This window comes from Ovis canadensis, chromosome 10 (assembly GCF_042477335.2).
Source record: "Ovis canadensis isolate MfBH-ARS-UI-01 breed Bighorn chromosome 10, ARS-UI_OviCan_v2, whole genome shotgun sequence".
Classification (NCBI taxonomy): Eukaryota; Metazoa; Chordata; class Mammalia; order Artiodactyla; family Bovidae; genus Ovis; species Ovis canadensis.
In genome coordinates, this window is record NC_091254.1 from 31,003,929 (window position 1) to 31,022,722 (window position 18,794).

At 39.9% G+C, this 18,794-nt stretch overlaps 1 protein-coding gene across 2 annotated transcripts in view; it reads left to right on the plus strand.

Moving 5' to 3' along the window:
* Window positions 1–18,794, plus strand: part of LRCH1 (leucine rich repeats and calponin homology domain containing 1) — a 219,366-nt gene that overhangs the window by 110,353 nt on the left and 90,219 nt on the right. For both annotated transcript variants that reach the window (XM_069601308.1, XM_069601309.1), the window contains exon 2: window positions 325–469. In XM_069601308.1, the coding sequence (XP_069457409.1) occupies window positions 325–469 (145 nt within the window). The remainder of the gene's footprint in view (window positions 1–324; window positions 470–18,794) is intronic.

Sequence of the window (18,794 nt, forward strand, 5' to 3'; positions counted from 1 at the left end):
TACTCATCTGGGGCAGAAACCATTTTCAGATGGAAAAAAAAGTAAATATTGATTCAGTTATCCTGTACCCGGCCTGAATTTACAAACTGATATAGAGAGCTAGAACTGTTTCAGTAGTATTTTTGTTTTTCCATATGAATGGGGCTGTAATGGTAGGAAATGGGAATCACAACTCTGTCGGAAGAGTGGTACAAAAAATAATGCTGATCTAAATTTAGATTATAATATTTATTTTAAAATGTGTTAAAGGTATTGATAGTTGATAAGATTGTATTGGATTATGTTGAAGATTTATTGACAAAATATTCTTTCCTTTTCTCTTAGATTTATCTAAAAACAGACTGGTTGAAGTTCCGATGGAATTGTGCCATTTTGTATCACTGGAAATTCTTAATCTGTACCATAATTGTATCAGAGTCATTCCAGAGGCCATCATTAATCTACAGATGCTGACTTACTTAAATTTAAGGTACGTTGACACCTTTTAGGTAACCAAATTTAATTAGAAAAGAAAAAAGATCACTTGCATTTCTGTCAATTTTTTTCTCTCTGATCGTTTGTGATCACCCTTTGAAATAAATCACATGAAGATTATTGAAGAAATATCTTTTATAATACGTTTGTAGTGCCGTTAATATTGTTTTGGGTGCTCGACTTTTCAATGTCAATAGGGCAAGATGTTTTGGCTTCTTAAGATAATTGATACAGCATGATTTATGCTTTTTGTCTTTTTGATACTTGGAAGGTTGTTGGTCTGTTTTCTTCAGATATTGACATAGATTTTGGAGGAGGAAGGCTGAAGGAAGTGAGAAAGGATTGATGGTTGAGGCAAATTAGGGCCTTCCTGGTTCTGGAGGTATTGGAACCATTGGATTTGCTACCCAGAGGTGACTGAACCTGTTCACCTTAGGTCACTAGAGAAGGTTGAGGAGGAGCACTGAGCCACTTTAGCAAGATCTGACTTTGCTGTCTTTAGCCCATTAAATTAGGTCAGTGTTTGCTGAGTCTGGGTCAGTGGTCTGTACTGACTCTGATTAAGCACAACACAGTGTAACCTATTAATGTACTGAGTAGCCCTGAAGTTACAAAAACTAAGAGTTTTAAGGCCTAACTTTTAGACTTCCACTGCTGTGACTGTCAGCTTTTCTGGCCTGATTTTGACTCCTTGATACTCAAATCCTGGCTCACATCTGGGATATCAGGAGAGAGGGGGAGCTGTTTTATCAAGTCTGTCTCTACTGTTAAAACAAAGTTGCAGAGTTCAAGCCTGAGTAGCCATCACTGTTGTCAGTTGTGTTATCTTACTGTGCAAAGGATAGAACCTGACTAGCAGGGTTAGTGCTGTGTAACAAATATGGCAACCTTCAAGGAGCAAGATTCTCAGTAAACCAGGTATAGTATTAATTTATGATCGAGAATAATGTCACTTATATTTTAGAGTTTTTATTTGTTTGTTTGGTTTGGTTTACCACTGATAGTTAGTTAGAAGTCTTCTGCAGCTTTCTTTGTTGTCAAAACCGGGTTTCCTTTGCATTTCATTAGGACTGTATATCTTTTCCCTTGGGAGTGAAATATAAATCCTAGTCATGTTTTTAAGTGGCCTTTATTTCATTTTTGGTAAATAAGATGTAGGCTATTATTATTACTGCTAGAAGCTCAACAGAGCCAACTTTCATATTTTCCAGGTTTCTAGTTCATTTGAATTATCTTGTATAAGAACCATTCATACCATTTCTGCTGCAGCAGAATATTAATTACCTGGAATTGCCTGATGGAGCCAGCATAGTGATGTCTATAGATATGGCTTATTATCTCCCTAAAACATCTGTCTTCTAGTCCCAGCCCACATAGGGGAAATAACCCAAGAGCATATGTAGTTGGTCTGTTTATTTTACTTAGCTACCCCTGATACTTTCACCTCCAGCAGCCTGCTTGCAACAAGTAAATAGATTTAACTTTGCATTGTTGTACAGTATTAAATATATATACACTGAGAACCTTGGGGTAACAGATGACATATTTCTTCTGGCATGATATAAACTATAAAATTCTACAAATACTAGGGAATCTAATCTCAGCATTTATATTTTGCTTTAAAAGCAGTAATAAAATTGTTTTTGATAGGATAATTTTTATGTTGAGGCTAGTTGAAGGCAGAATAATGTTACTGTTTTCAGATGGTAGAAAGACTGTATTGGAATATGAATCTCAGGAGTCTTTCAATTAAGAACAGAGAGAATTTATTGGAACTGTTAACGGTTGAAGTTGTGTTTGGCATATTGTAAACAGAGTTTTGTGTTGTATTTCTAGGTAAAAGAAAGGAAAGAAGTAAAGGGGTCATTAAGCACCCATCTTTTTAAACTTTGTTTTCTTCTTATAATGGTCTCATTTCTCATTTGATTTAATTTCTCTATTTTTGGTCCCATTTATATGGTGGTGGTTTAGTCACTAAGTCGTGTCCGACTCTTACAACCCCATAGACTGTAGCCCACCAGGCTCCTCTGTTCATGGGATTCTCCAGGCAAGAATACTGGAGTGGGTTGCCATTTCCTTCTCCAGGGGATCTTTCCAACCCAGGAATCATTTATATAGGTCATTTTAATTTTGTTTTGATTTTCTTTGCTCACATTTCCTGCTTTAATATTACCATCTTTTAAGACATATTCTGTAGTGTTGAATCATAACTCTTCAAAGGAATTGATAAATAAATGGAGGAAATTAAGAAAAATATATCTCTTACTTTTCAGAGATACTCTGAATATGTCAACGTGTATGAAAAATGTATGTGTCTCCTCTAAAATCTTTGAAAGTCTGGTGATATATATACATATATATATATATATATATATATATATATGTATATATGGTTTTCTTTGGTGACTTCTATCACATTTTCTTTAAGAATGTAACCTGAAATAGCAACACTATTTAGCAATTTTTAAAGTGAGCAGGAGATGGTCATCTTTTCTGTTCATTTATAAGACCTTTAACTCCTGTTTGATTATTAGGTTTTTGAAGTGAAAATTCTAGGAATAAGACCTTTGGAACTGAGTTTTTTCTTTGTGGGAGAGATTTGAGGTAGAATGTTAAATTTGCCTAAATGGTTTATTGGTAGCTTCTGAAATGGTGGGTGACTGTCACATCTGTTTATCTATAAGTGTGTAATACAATAATATCTAGGAAATGCCAGTGGCATCTAGTTAAACTGTAAGTCTTCTAAGAGATGTTGAGTAATAACATCCCATGATAGTAGTGTTGTCTGTGTGAGTTCTTTCTGTCTTCAAGCTACCATCTCCACTCCCAGCCACCACCACCCCCACTCTGAAGGCAGCTGGTAACCAGAAGGAATTTAGAATGTTGTGCTTGTCTGTGATCATGACAGATGTCCCCTTCACAACAACCAGGGTTGGGCACTGTGGCCTCTTTGTGTCTTTCTCATGAAAACTTAAGTCAACAAAATAAAATGAATGGGTGTGGTAAAGAGGCATGGTAGAATTCTGTTGACTCCTGGCCTTCAGAGAGAAGCTGCCAATCCACTTCCTAGGAAAAGAGGCAAGATGCTCAGGATGCTGCAAAAAGTACTGCTTTGTAGGGGAGCTGCCGATCCCCTTTCAATCCAGGTTTTGTGTGTGTATGTGTGTGAGATAATTACAAATTGGGTATTATGCCAATGAAAAAAGCTCTTTTTCAGTAGTCCATCTAATCGAGTGATTATTTTTTATTTGAAGTATAGTTGATGTACAGTATTAGATGTTACATGTGTACAACACAGTGAGTCACTATTTTTAAAGGTTGTGCTCCATTTATAGTTATTATAAAATATTGGCTATATTCCTTGTATGGTACAATATATCCTCATAGCTTTTTTATTTTCTTAACTCTGTTTATTTGGCTGTGCTGGGTCTTGGTTGTGGCATACGGGATCTTTGTTGCCATGTGCAGGTTCTTAGGCATCTGAGATCTAGTTCCCTGACTAGGGATAGAACCCAGGCCCCCTGCATTGGGAGCTTGGAGTCTCAACCACTGGACCACTGGGGAAGTCATGCTTATTTATTTTATACATAATATTGGGTGGGCCAAGAAGTTCGTTTGGGTTTTCCCGTAAGATGGTACAGAAGAACCTGAATGAACCTTTTGGCCAGCCCAGTAGCTGCTGCCTCTTAATCTCCTAGCCCCGCATTGCCCCTCCCCATGCCCTCGTGCATGGGTAACCACTGGTTTGTTTTCCATATCTGTGAATCTGTTTCTTTTTCATTATGTTACTAGTTTTAGATTTCACATGTAAGTGGTATCATATGGCATCTGAAAAGATATCTTCTAGATAGAAGCATTTAATCAAATCAAGCGTTTAATCTAAACTGTAACTAACTTAGATGTGTTGGGGAAGTCAGTATACATTTCAGAAAATTAAGAAAATCCTGTAAATTACTTTTGAGTGCACAGTGTAGACTGGGTCAGATATAGCACGGTCTGAAATAGCTTTAACAGATAGGCAAGCCAGCAGACTATATCAATGAATACCCCCAAACACTTTCTTTTCCATAGTACACCTAGGATTTTTCCTCTTACTAACTAGAAAGAAAGAGCTGCTGGAGAAAATAACACAGAGAAGCTGCTTTTCAAATTCCACAGATTTCATGTTTCTGTGCATAACATTAGACATGGTCTCACTGTATTTTTTAATTGTTTTCTTTTTTAAAATAAATCACATGGAGAAACTGCTGATTTTTGTGTGTTCCAAAACAAGAGACATGTCCTGTGAAGCCACTTTGAACGTATGGGAACCATTCAAAATTGATGACACCCTCTGGGATGCATTGCATATTCCAGCCGAATAAACAGTCATAAATATTTGATGGCGTTGTGATGAAGCCAGTAGAGGTGATGGTGGTGGTGTGTCACTGCGTCTGTAGCTTCTTGGCTGGTAGGATCTCTCAGTGGCATTATCTTTAAATGTCAAATGGCTGTTTGGTGCCAGCAACCCAATTCCCATCTTAGACTAGAGATGGGTTTAATTAGTACATGGAAAGAAAACCTTTATTGTAAAACACAGTTAAAAACACTTCGCTGTTTCCTATTTTTGCTCTCGCCGTAGAAATGTCCTGTTTGTGGAAAACATTACTTTATTGCTGTTTATGTAGTGTGCCTTTGAAGAAACTGGGCTTGTAATCTTTTCTTCTTGGTGTTTACAACAAAAGGTTATGTTGATTTAATATATGTGCCACTGTGTCTTTTCCTGTTAGAAAGTGTCTTAATTTGAGAAATGTGGCCAAGAACAATATAAGTGATTAAGCAAGACTTGTTCCTATATCGGAACAAACACTTTGAACCTGGGTTACACAGGAAGACCTCACAAAGTGTAAAACCTATTTTAAGCAGTTGGAGAGGTTGTTGTTGATGAGACTCATGAAGAAAATGTACCTTAGAAAGTTTTTAGAAGAACGCAGAGCAGAAAAGCTTTTGGCAAGTGTCTGGGTGTTGTGAATGAAACTAGGAATAGGGAGCTTAGCTTCAAAGTTTCATCTCAGAGATTTGGGGGAACAGAAGCTGCCCCCAAAAGGCACAGAATTTGATCATAGTGTTTCCAGAACTCTTGGTTAGTGGTTTTACTTTTCTGGGGTGAAATGCACAGAGCCAGGAACTGGTTTATTCATTAGAAGCCCCTTTCTCTGCCAGCATCTTAGGTATTGCCTGTAAAGAAGCGGGCTGTCTCTTGAGCAGAATGTTACCACACCATACAAGGAATCTTTTTTGGCTATTTTTTCTGAAGCCTGACATCCTTTTTGGCTGCTAAACAATGTGCAGAAAGAGCCAGCTTCCTGATGGCTGTATATAACCTGTATCCCCACATTCCTTTGGGGCCTCATTGGGAGAATAATCTTTAATCCTCAGACTGTAGCTCTCTATTTGAAGGACTTGGGGGAAGCATCCTGCATGCTAGGTTTGCCTTAGAAAGCATAGATTTTATAATTTTTGTTATGAACAAAAACTAATTTCATTGTTTCTAAGAATCTTAATTTTATCCCTGAGAAATACAGCTTCTCCTTGCATTGACCTTCCTGAAGAAACTCTCAATTATAGGATAGTATTTTTGTCTTTCTAGAAACAGAGAAAATGGGTGATGTCTTCTTAAACTGGAAAAAAGGAGAGGAGTTTTGCTCATTCAAGCTTGTATCACTCTTTCTTTTATGAAGATCATAGGCGCTTTTCTCATTCAGACTTGTATTGCTCTTTCTTTTTATCTGGTTCAAAGGGGAAAGGAGAATATTTAGGTATATATATATATACTTTTATACAGTTTTATACAGTTTTAGGTATATATATATATATACCTTTGGGTATATATACACACACACATGTATATATATATTTGGAACTGGCCTTTGGTAACTGGGTTGTGCTTTGTGAAATGACTGATCAGCAGGAAGACACCAAAATACAATGAACCATGTTGGAATTTGGAAGTATCATCTTAAAATTTGAAAATGTTTTCCACAGACTGCTGGAGTAGAAAGTGGTCATCAGAGGCACCCATCGCAGGAGCAGCAACTTGGGGTTTAAGCCTTGCCTTTTCTAATGTGTTTTCTGGGCATTTGTTTTTAAGGTGGAACCTTTAGGCAATAGCCCTTAAAATTTTTAGTTCATATTTATAAATTATTGTGCCGGGAAAGTTATTAGCATTGGTAGTTGAAGGGCTTTATTAAATGTGAATATGTGCATAATTGGTATTTCTTATCAGACTCCATTCCTGTTAGTATAGCCTAAGCTTGGCAAGACTTCCAAAAGGGATTTTTCCATTCTACATATCACCTGATCACAGACGTGGTTTGAGATCAGTGTTTGTATTAAAAAAAAAGAACAGAGGAACACAAAAGGGGCATTATGGCTTATGATAGCTAGACTGCTGTCAGAATTTGTTGGGTTTGTTTTCAGTTCTGCTTCTGCTCTTAATAAAACCTTTAAGATCTTTGTGCTGCAGATTTGCTTTCTGAAAATAGGATGAACACTCTCTCCCAATGCCCTGTATAAATTTTCTTGTTTGTGTTCATTCTTAACGTTTTTTCTGTTAGCCCCAAATGAACATGCTACAGATTACATTTCTATTTCTCATCAGATGGACCAAAGCTCTTTGAAACATTGCCGTTTCATCAACAACAAGCTTATAGTTCCTCCAAGAATGTTACAGTTTACCAAGTTTTATAACAGGTGTAGTAGATGAAAAAATTTTCACCATTGTCATCATCATCACCTCCACCTCATCGCTTCTTAATAGCTAAATATGATTGAGCTGTTACACTGTCATATTTGAGCCCTTCAACAACTCTTTACTTGAGATAGGAAATAGGAAAGTGATGCATCCCTAAAACACATCATTTCATAAATAACAATCGCGGGAATTAGGGAAGCTTATTTCTGTGGCCTTCACTGTTTGCTCAGCACTTTGCCCATTCTCATCTTGTTTGCTCTGCTGCATTCCATGCCCTTTGGACCATTTCAGAATTGTAAACATAGTTTATGAATTAAAACACATAGTTAGAGAATTTTCCAGTAGGCCAACCTAAATATTTAAATAAGGGAATTAAAAATATTCATGCTACTCTATCCATGCTTTAAAAATTTTTAATGCTTATAAATTTGTGCCTTTCTTTTTCCCTTTTTATTTTTTTTCAGAAGTCTGTTTTTTGTGTATGTTTTAAAATTTCAATGACTAACTCTATTGATATTTTCTTTCCCATGAATTTCTGATACTGTCATATTTCCTTTGGTCTACTTTCTAATAGTTTTAGTCTTTTTTTTAATTTATGGAGCTTCCAGTTATTGTTCTTTTCTTATAGGAGCATTTAAGGCCCTGGGTTTCTCTGTTTTTAGTGTTTTAGCACTCAAGTTTAGGTGATTCCTAGAAGTTTTGATATATAGTATTTAAAAAATTCACTCCTAAATAATTTCTGATTTCCCGTGTTTCATTTTTGACCCATGAGTTTTCTATAGAATAGATTTTAATAGTTGTCTTTTAAAATTGATTTTTAATTGCATTACATTTGGAGGATGTTTTGTTTGACATTGTTTCTTTAGGTTGGTCGATATTTGCGCTATAGCCCATGCATAGTTAATTTTGTAAATATTCCACATAAACTTGGAAAGAATGTATGCTAAGTGTTGTGGACTGGATTCTAGTGAATCCACTAAGTGTAACTTACTGTTGCTTTTGCATCTCACTTATTTTAGGGGTTTGCTCTTTTATAGCATGCATTCCTCAGTAGTGCCTTCAGGGAGAGTATATGAGTGCAGCCTTTTTCTGAAATGACTTTCTTTATTCATTTTTAAGATTCAACTGTTTGTATACAATTTTCATTTGTACTAATATAACGTTTTAAGTTGACAGCTCTTTTCTATTGTGTTTCAAAGATATTAGATTTTCTGGCCTCTGTTTTGCGTTTGTAGAAAATCTTCTATATTTTTTAATTTGATTTCTTCTCATATCTGTCTTTGGTGCTTCTGCACTTTATGCTATGATATGTACAGAGATATATTATTTAGATTTATCTGACTGTACACTTAATTTTGCTTCCTAAGTCTAAAGATTCATGTCTTTCATAATTCTAAAAAAAAAAGTTATTACCTTTTTAAATACTGCACCTTCCTCTATTTTTCTGTTACTTCTATTTTTTTAGTGTACTCCCTGTAGGTTAGATGTCAGACTTCTCATTCTCTCACATTTTTAGTCTCTTTGTTAGTTCTCATTTCTTCATATTTGGGTAATATTTTTTAAGCATGACCATGCCTTTAACATATCGAGAGAGAAAGTGCGGTTAAGTGTGAAAGCAGGAAAAATGGTAGTACCATGAGATTCCTTAATGGAAAAGAGTCTTAGCAATTGAGATGCATGGCCTAAGAACTGTGCACTTGACTCATTAGTGAAATCTGATGCACTCTCTTCTGCTTCCAGTGGGATACTTTGTTGGTTGCCTAAAAACAAATCGACACAGTAAGTTCCCTACCTGCAAAACTTCAAGTCACAAACTTCCAAGTATACGCACTTGTGTTCGCGTGTTCAGTCCCATGAGTCGGTTGTGTGTCTGGTGTTCAGTCCCGTGAATCGGTTGTGTGTCTGGTGCACGTCGTCGTGTGCCTGCATCCTCTACGGATGGCTGCAGTTTGGGGCACTGTACAGTACTGTGTAGAGTGCAGTACTGCCGTCTCCCGCCTCCTCCCCCTCCTCTAGCCCGCAGCTCTTCCTTCCTGTTTCCTCGATGCCAGCCCCCATATGCCAGCTGTTGCGCTGTACTACTGTACTTTTCAAGGGCCTGCGCTATAAGATTGAAATGTTTTCTTTTTTGTGTTTGGTTTTTATGCATTATTTATGTGAAAGGTATTGCAAGCCTATTACAATGCAGTACCATATAGCCAATTGTGTTAGCTGGGTACCCAGGCTAACTTTATTGGTTTTATGAACAAATTAGACTCAGGAATGTACTTTTGGAACACACCTCATTTATTTGTGAAGGACTCTATGGTGCTGAATTTCTTTGACTTTTTTTTTTTTTAAATTATAAAACTTGATGAGAACTAGTCTTGTTCCTTTTGGCTTTATATTGAAGTTTGTGACAATTTGACTTCCTAATCTTCAATCTTGTCTTTGTTGAACTCTGCCCCACCCCCCACCCCCTTTTAAAAAAAATCTTGTCAGCATCCTCATGCCTTCTTCCCTGAAATTAGGGCTTTAAGGAAGTGGGTTTTGACTGCAGTGTGGAGGTCTAGTGGCCAAGCCAGGGTTCTGCTTTGGTTCTCTTTGCGTTCTTACTTGCTTGTAGTAACAGTTACAGTAACTGGACAAATAAAGTTTTTGTAAGACTTGTTTTTGAGAAAAAGAGACACCGTATTGATTTCCTTGGGTTCCCAATCCAGATCTAAATGCATCACTTTATGTTCAAAAGCAATAAAACGTATGCTGTAGTGGCTAGAACATTGCAGAATACGATGTTAAAAATATTATCCTATTTCTGAAAGGAATGCTTGTGCTCTAAGAACTTAGGAAGGAGAAATGTTGATAAAATAATGTAGCCAAGAGTTTCAGCATATGTAATAGTCTCAAATGACATTTTTTTCAGGGATGAGAAATAAAGTCAAGAATAAATATGTATTCTGTAGTTCTTTATCTACAAAGAGTTGAGGGATTGGGTGCTTAGGATTCAGGAGGACTCATCATGAAGAGGGCAGTTTATTCTGTAAAGCTTTGTATTTCGTCCTCTGTTATTTCTTGGAATACCTGTGTACTCTCTGGAGCAGACGGACTGTCAGAACAGATGCCATGACATGATCTCTCTGAATTCAGTTCAGTTCAGTCGCTCAGTTGTGTCTGACTCTTTGCGACACCATGAATTGCAGCACACCAGGCCTCCCTGTCCATCACCAACTCCTGGAGTTCACCCAACTCTTGTGCATCGAGTCAGTGATGCCATCCAGCCATCTCATCCTCTGTCATCCCCTTCTTCTCCTGCCCCCAATCCCTCCCAGAATCAGGGTCTTTTCCAATGAGTCAACTCTTCACATGAGGTGGCCAAAGTATTGGAGCTTCAGTCTCAGCATCGGTCCTTCCAATGAACACCCAGGACTGATCTCCGTTAGGATGGACTGGTTGGATCTCCTTGCAGTCCAAGGGACTCTCAAGAGTCTTCTCCAACACCACAGTTCAAAAGCATCAATTCTTCGGCACTCAGCTTTCTTCACAGTCTAACTCTCACATCCATACATGACCGCTGGAAAAACCATAGCCTTGACTAGACGGACCTTTGTTGGCAAAGTAATGTCTCTGCTTTTCAATATGCTGTCTAGGTTGGTTATAACTTTCCTTCCAAGGAGTAAGCATCTTTTAATGTCATGGCTGTAATCACCATCTACAGTGATTTTGGAGCCCCCCAAAATAAAGTCTGACACTATTTCCACTGTTTCCCCATCTATTTCCCATGAAGTGATGGGACCAGATGCCATGATCTTCGTTTTCTGAATGTTGAGCTTTAAGCCAACTTTTTCACTTTCCTCTTTCACTTTCATCAAGAGGCTTTTTAGTTCCTCTTCACTTTCTGCCATAAGGGTGGTGTCATCTACATATCTGAAGTTATTAATATTTCTCCCGGAAATCTTGATTCCAGCTTGTGCTTCTTCCAGCCCAGCGTTTCTCATGATGTACTCTGCATAGAAGTTAAATAAGCAGGGTGACAATATACAGCCTTGAGATACTCCTTTTCCTATTTGGAACCAGTCTGTTGTTCCATGTCCAGTTTTAACTGTTGCTTCCTGACCTGCATACAGGTTTCTCAAGAGGCAGGTCAGGTGATCTGATATTCCCATCTCTTTCAGAATTTTCCACAGTTTCTTGTGATCCACACAGTCAAAAGCTTTGGAATAGTCAATGAAGCAGAAATAAATGTTTTTCTGGAACTCTCTTGCTTTTTTTCTTATGCTTATTCTCTGAATGGTGAGATCCAAATAGCTAGAAGATTTGGGTCATTTTGAGAGTTGGATCATTGGGAACTGTGTTGTCTTGTAATCTCAGCTTATCTACCTTATCCTCCTGAAATCAGGCAGTGTTTTTCTGAAACTCCATTTGGCAACTGGCAAACCTTTGCAGAAAGGGATGGGAAAATGATATAAGAAAATTGATCCATTCTACTGAGTGTGTAGTCCTTCTGTTCATAAAAAGAGAATAAGAGAACCAGAGAAAGTCTGCCTTCCAAATTCCCTAGGAGAAAAGAAGTTACTTATTTCCAACCACAGTGAATGCCATTAGCTCCATTAGAGTGTAAGTAGGAGATTGTTGTTGTTTAGTTGCTGAGTCGTGTCAGACTCATTACAGCCCCATGGACTGTAGTTGGCCACTCTCTTCTGTCCTTGAGAGTTTCTAGGCAAGAAAACTGGAGTGGGTTGCAATTTCCTACTCCAGGAGATCTTTCAGACCCAGGGATCGGATCCACGTCTCTTGCATTGGGAGGTGGATTCTTTACCACTGAGCCACCGCCATTTCCTAAAAATATACTCAATGGAGAAGCTTCTGTTGGATGATAACAGGTACACCTACTTAAGAAAAGTCCATGTATCACTCTATCAGAACTCTTCTCCTTTCTTTGGTGAAAATGAAAGTGTTAGTCACTCAGTTGTGCCCGATTCTTTGCAACCCCATGGACTGCAGCCCACCAGGCCCCTCTGTCCATGGTATTTCCCAGGCAAGGATACTGGAGTAGTTTGCCATTTCCTTCTTCAAGGGATCTTCCCAACAGGGATTGAACCCAGGTCTCCTGCACTGAGCTATAGGGAAGCCCCGTTCTTTGGTGAGGTCTGTGTATGAGCATCTCCTAGAAAGTGCTTTTCAGAACATCTGTTTCTAAAGAGGGATTTAGCAGAATGCTGTATCACCTAGAGAACTTTTTCGGAACTGACCTCATGCCTAAAAGAGAATGAGGTTAAAAAGCATATGCCTTAGTGATGTCTTGTTCAGAGGCCAAGGAATCTGTATGGACTGGATGTGTTGAAAGATAAGATGAAATGTGAGTAGAGAAGAGAAAGGCCCTGGGAAACACTATAATATACAGTGTGTTCACAGAGCTGCCACCCAGGCTGATTTATTCTTTATTTAGCACATTTAAAATATGTATTTATTTATTATTAATGATTATTAAAATAGGCAATCCATTTTGAGAAACAGATAAGTACTGAAAAGTACAGAGTGAAAAGTGCATCACTCACCCACTAGTAGTCAGGTTTAAGACTGTTTCCTTCTCCTCAGCTCCTTAGTAAGACTGAACTTTCTCTGGAGTGGGGTGGGGGGATATTTTCAGTTTCTGAGAGCTCTGTATTACATAATGAGGAAAAGAATCACCTTGACCAAAAGTCTGTAGCAGCTGTGTCTTTAAATTGAATTGTCTGTACTGAGATTTTATTGGTGAAACACCACCAGACTTCCTCTAAAACTAATCACCTGTTAAAGATAATTCTTTAAAAAAAAAAAGATAAAACCATAACTCTCATACAAATGTAAAATGTACATCTGTGAAAGTTTCACACACACACACACACACATACACACTCTAGTGGACTTGCTGAAATGAGTTGACACGTAGTTGCAAAGCTGGTCAGTATCCAGAGGGCAGAAGTCAGCTGCAGCTCCTCTGCACTCCTCATGATTCATCTATATTTCTATGAACAGAAATGATTTGCACTATGATCATTTCTGCAAACACAAAGTTGTAAAATAGCTTAAGTCAGTGAAAGAGATCATCTGGAAGGATGTGCTAGACAAGACCCCCCACATAGTTTATGTCTGTATCAAAATTACTTACAGTTTTTTCCTGATATGCCAAGTAATTTATATTACCATGTGCAAGAACTGTGTCACTGTGTGAACTATTTGAACAGGACTGTAGGTAGAAGAGGGGCTTTCCTGGTGGCTCAGCAGTAAAGAATCTGCCTGCTATGCAGGAGACACAGGAGATGCGGGTTCAATCCCTAGATCGGGAAGGTCACCTGGAGGAGGAAATAACAACTCACTCCAGTATTCCTTTTTATTATTATTAATTTATTCATTTTAATTGGAGGCTAATTACCTTACAATATTGTGGTGGTTTTTGAAAGATGGTCAGAGACATTACTTTGCCAACAAAGGTCCGTCTAGTCAAGGCTATGGTTTTTCCAGTGGTCATGTATGGATGTAAGAGTTGGACTGTGAAGAAAGCTGAGTGCTGAAGAATTGATGCTTTTAAACTGTGGTGTTGGAGAAGACTCTTGAGAGTCCCTTGGACTGCAAGGAGATCCAACCAGTCCATCCTAACGGAGATCAGTCCTGGGTGTTCATTGGAAGGACCGATGCTGAGGCTGAAACTCCAATACTTTGGCCACCTCATACGAAGAGTTGACTCATTGGAAAAGACCCTGTTGTTGGGAGGGATTGGGGGCAGGAGAAGAAGGGGATGACAGAGGATGAGATGGCTGGATGGCATCACCGACTCGATGGACATGAGTTTGAGTGAACTCCAGGAGGTGGTGATGGACAGGGAGGCCTGGCGTGCTGCGATTCATGGGGTCACAAAGAGTCGGACACGACTGAGTGACTGAACTGAACTGAACTGAATGATGACCCAATATGCAAGACAGCAAAAGAGACACAGATGTAAAGAACAGACTTTTGGACTCTGTAGGAGAAGGCGAGGGTGGGATGATTTGAGAGAGTAACACTGAAGCATGTATATTACCACTCCAGTTTTCTTACCTGGAGAACCCCATGGACAGAGGAGCCTGGCATTCTAGAAGGTTGCAAAGAGTAGGACACAACTGAAGTGATGGAGCACGCATGTACTCGTAGGTAGAAGAAAAAAATAAAGAGATGTTCAGGAGGGACTGGGAAACTTCTTTCACATCCTGTATTCCAGACTGTGAGAGGCCATTTGCATGTAGTAGGTGGGGAAGACAGAAGACAGAGTGGGGGTGTTTTGAAGGCCGCACATTGCTTTCACTTTTGTGTGGCCAGTCATGTAAATGGGTGATCTTCAGGGAGTTTGAGAAAACTGTTACCTCTGGTGCATTAGTCTTAGGAAGAGATCCCGTGATGTCAGGATCAGGAGAGAACAGCCTAGGGGCCTTGGCAGAGGCAGCCTTTAAGCATCTGACAGCGGTGCCCAAATCTGCAGACACTTGTTTCAAGAGTTATCACCAGCAGTCTGGAGTCCTTCATTCGCCCTTACAGGATAAGATCCATACAGGATGTCTCGCTTTCTTTATTCCTTGTGCTCATGCTCAGTCGCTTCAGTCGCGTCCAACTCTTTGCGACCCCATGACTGCAGCCCGTCAGGCTCCTCTGTCCATGGGGATTCTCCAGGCAAAAACACTGGAGTGGGTTGCCATGCACTCCCCCAGGGGATTGCCCCAACCCAGGGATCAAACCCAGGCCTCCCACCTTGCAGGTGGAGTCTTTACTGGGTGAGCCGCAAGAGTCACTAATTTTTTTTTTATTAGTGCCTATATGTGAAATGAAGAAAACTGGTGTAGATAATCTCATTTACAAACAGAAAGACAAGAGACATAGAGAACAAATGGGGAAAGAGGCGTGGTAGGAGGAACTGGGAAACTGGGGTGACACATAGACACAATTGAGAGTGCCAGTTCCTAGGCAGGTTGATAAGAAGTCTGGGATCCCTGAGGAGGGGAAAGGGGTCTGGGGTTCTCAAGGAAGAGGAAAAGACAAACTTTTTTTCTCTACACTCCTTGCTGCTGCTAAGTCGCTTCAGTCGTGTCTGACTCTGTGCAACCCCATAGACGGCAGCCCAACAGGCTCCCCCATCCCTGGGATTCTCCAGGCAAGAACACTGGAGTGGGTTGCCATTTCCTTCTCCGATGCATGAAAGTGAAAAGTGAAAGTGAAGTTGCTCAGTCGTGTCCAACTAGTGGTGACCCCATGGACTGCAGCCTACCAGGCTCCTCCATCCATGGGATTTTCCAGGCAAGAGTACTGGAGTGGGTTGGCATTGCCTACTCCTTAGACTCACCTAAAGTGATTTTTTTTCTTCAAGTCTGAAACTGATGATTACACAACAAACAGCTCAGTTTAAACTCTGCTAGGGATTATACAACAACAGTGTATCCTGCTTGAGGACAGTTTCTCCTTCCTGAAAACCCGCTGGCTAATCCTGATATTTTAGAATGCATATTATGGGAGTGGGTCTAGTAGGATCTTTCTACTGTTAAGTTCTAATCCTGTTATCCTAAAATGTAAATTGTGGGAGTGGGTCTGATAACATTTTCACAAACTTGAGACAATCTTTTGATTTATTGTAAATCACTCCCTTGCTGACACTAGCGAAGGGGGCATTCTCCGTCCCCCTTCTACTGTTTGTGTCAGAAGCTTTCTGTTTTTTTCACTTTAGTAAAACTCTGCTACACAAAAGCTCTTGAGTGATCAAGCCTGGTCCCTGGTCCCGAAGCTCAGTCTTCGGAAGGTCACGAATCCAACGTGGTTTACCCTAAGCTGTCGCTATTGATACTATGTATCAAACAGATAACTAATGAGAACCTGTGTGAAACACGAGGAACCACTCAGTGCTCCTATGGTAACCTAAATGGGAAGGAAATCCAACAAAAAGGGGATATATGTATGTGCTGCGCTGTTCTGTCACTTCAGCCGCGTCCAAATGTTTGCGACCCTATGGGCTGTAACCTGCCAGGCTCATCTGTCCCTGGGATTCTCCAGGCAAGAATGCTGGAGTGGATTGCCATGCCCTCCTCCAGGGGGCCTTCCTGACCCAGGGGTTGAACCCAGGTCTCCTGCACTGCGGGCGGATTCTACACCCACCGAGCCACTTGGGAAGCCTGAATATATGTAAACATATAGCTGACTCACTTTGCTGTACAGCAGAAACTAATACAACATTGTAAAGCAGCTATAGTCCAGTAAAATTTTTGTTAAGAGTCACTAAATTTTTAAACGCAGTTAAGAAATATTGGTTGCTCCAACACTTTTAAAATACCTGATCCACGTTCAAGTCGGAGGTAGGGGATCACAGCTCAGAGGGATGTGGCCTGTTTTGGTAGGAGTTACACTTTAGATTCCTGTACATTTCACATTTTATCAGTGCACTCAGGCAGCACAGCACTCAGTAGGTGTAAAAACTAACCGGATTCCTTTCAACGTTTGACACCAAAGCATTTTCTTTCCTTGGTTTGGTCACGTGCTTTCTTGCCCAGTCTTCTCCTCCTTTCTGTTTCTTCTCTATTCCTGTGTCTGGATGTTCTTTCTCTTTCTTCACCTAAATGTTGCTGCTGCTGCGGCTGCTGCTACGTCGCTTCAGTCGTGTCCGACTCTGTGCGACCCCATAGGTGGCAGCCCACCAGGCTCCCCCGTCCCTAGGATTCTTCAGGCAAGAACACTCTAGTATTCCCCAAAACTCCATCTTTGGTCCCTAAATCTTGTCTTTCAGACCTCATGCCTTATGTATGTGTGTCCAGTACATTCTCTGTCACTTTGACTTATTTTAACACTAGTCCTCATTTTCCCAGTTGACTAAAATCCAATTTTTCTTAGATGCCTTTCAATGCCTCAAAATTCAACATGTGTTAAACTGAGCCTATTTTCTTTCCCAAATCAGTGTATTTGGAACCTTGTTCCTGACCATGCTCCTACGGCCTTTCTCTGGACCCCCACCCCCCAGCTTGGAATCTCAGAGACGATCTTTGACCCTTTCTCCATTGCTTTTTATATGAAACCAGTTATTGAATCGCCAGCCTAGCACCTCACTCCATCTTGCTTAAAATCCAGAGGCCTTTTCCTACTGCTTTCTTGGTTTGCCTTTATTATTTTTTAATTAATTTATTTTAATTGGAGGCTAATTGCTTTACAATACTGTAGTGGTTTTTGCCGTACATTGACATGAGTCAGCCGTGGGTGTACACGTGTTCCCCATCCTGAACCCCCCTCCCACCTCCCTCCCCATCCTGTCCCTCTGGGTCATCCCAGTGCACCAGCCCTGAGCGCCCTGTCTCATGTATCAAACCTGGACTGGTGATCTGTTTCACATATGGTAATATACATGTTTCAGTGCTGTTCTCTCAAATCATCCCACCCTTGCCTTCTCCCACAGAGTCCAAAAGTCTGTTCTTTACATCTGTGTCTCTTTTGCTGTGGTTTGCCTTTATTTTTTATTCCAAAGTAAAATGAGCAGAGGCTATATTGTGTTGAGGGAAAACTACAGACGTTGACCTGAAGCCCAACCCGCCTGATTTCATATCTTAGCACAGAGTGACTCATTAGTTGGACAGCTTGAAGCAAATGGTTTAAATTCTCTGAACAACCTGGTTTTGTGTCTGAAAAGTGTGTGCCCGCGTGCTCAGTTGCTCAGTCGTGTGTGACTCTTTGCGACCCCATACGCTGTAGTCTGCCAGGCTCTGTCTGTGGGATTCTCCAGGCAAGAATACTGGAGTGGGTTGCTGTTTTCTCTTTCAGGGGGTTTTCCTGGCACAGGAATCAGACCCATGTCTCCTGTGTCTCCTGCGTTGGCAGGCGGATTCTTTACCTCTGAGCCACAGGGGAAGCCCCTGGTCTGAAAAGTAAGGGGATTTGATACTTTATTATAGGATTATTGCGAATACAGATAAGATGATAGTTGTCCTGCCTAGCACAATGCCTTATCCATAAGAACCACCCAAGAAAAGTCCATTGAATTGTTGAATGAAGTTTGTAGCATGCTTTGTCTCATGAATTCCAATGTGGGTTGAGAAAAATAGTAGTAAGAGGTCTAGTATTTGAGTATTTGAGTCAAGTAAGTGGATTTTATAGTATTTTTAGGAATGAGGCTATGTTGCTGATTTGTTGGGTATTAGAGCAGTTAAGTGGAACTGTATCATTATTGGCTGTCATGAGGGAAGCTTTCTGAAGGCTCACTTCCTTGGAAGGACACATGGGAAGAAAAGGGTGTACAGAGACTTATATTCCTACAAGTCTACCTGTATCAAACATTCAAAAATTCCTGGAAATAGATAGAGAGGCTCACATCTTCAAATGATAAGCAAAGATGTTCAAGCACTTTAAGTTTTATTATGAATATGTTTTGTTAACTCAGTGTCCCTGGGTATAAGTTGATCTGAGCAGCCAGTTCTCATTTAAATCAGTAGCCTTTTCCTTTTTAACAGGGAAAAATGTTAAAGTAAAGAAAGATGTATTTCCTTGGTTTTGGTGTGGAGTGGCAGAGAGGAGAAGGCAGGTAACTGAGGCACACCTTCTTGGGAGCAGAAAGGTGGCGTCCATTCTGCATGGA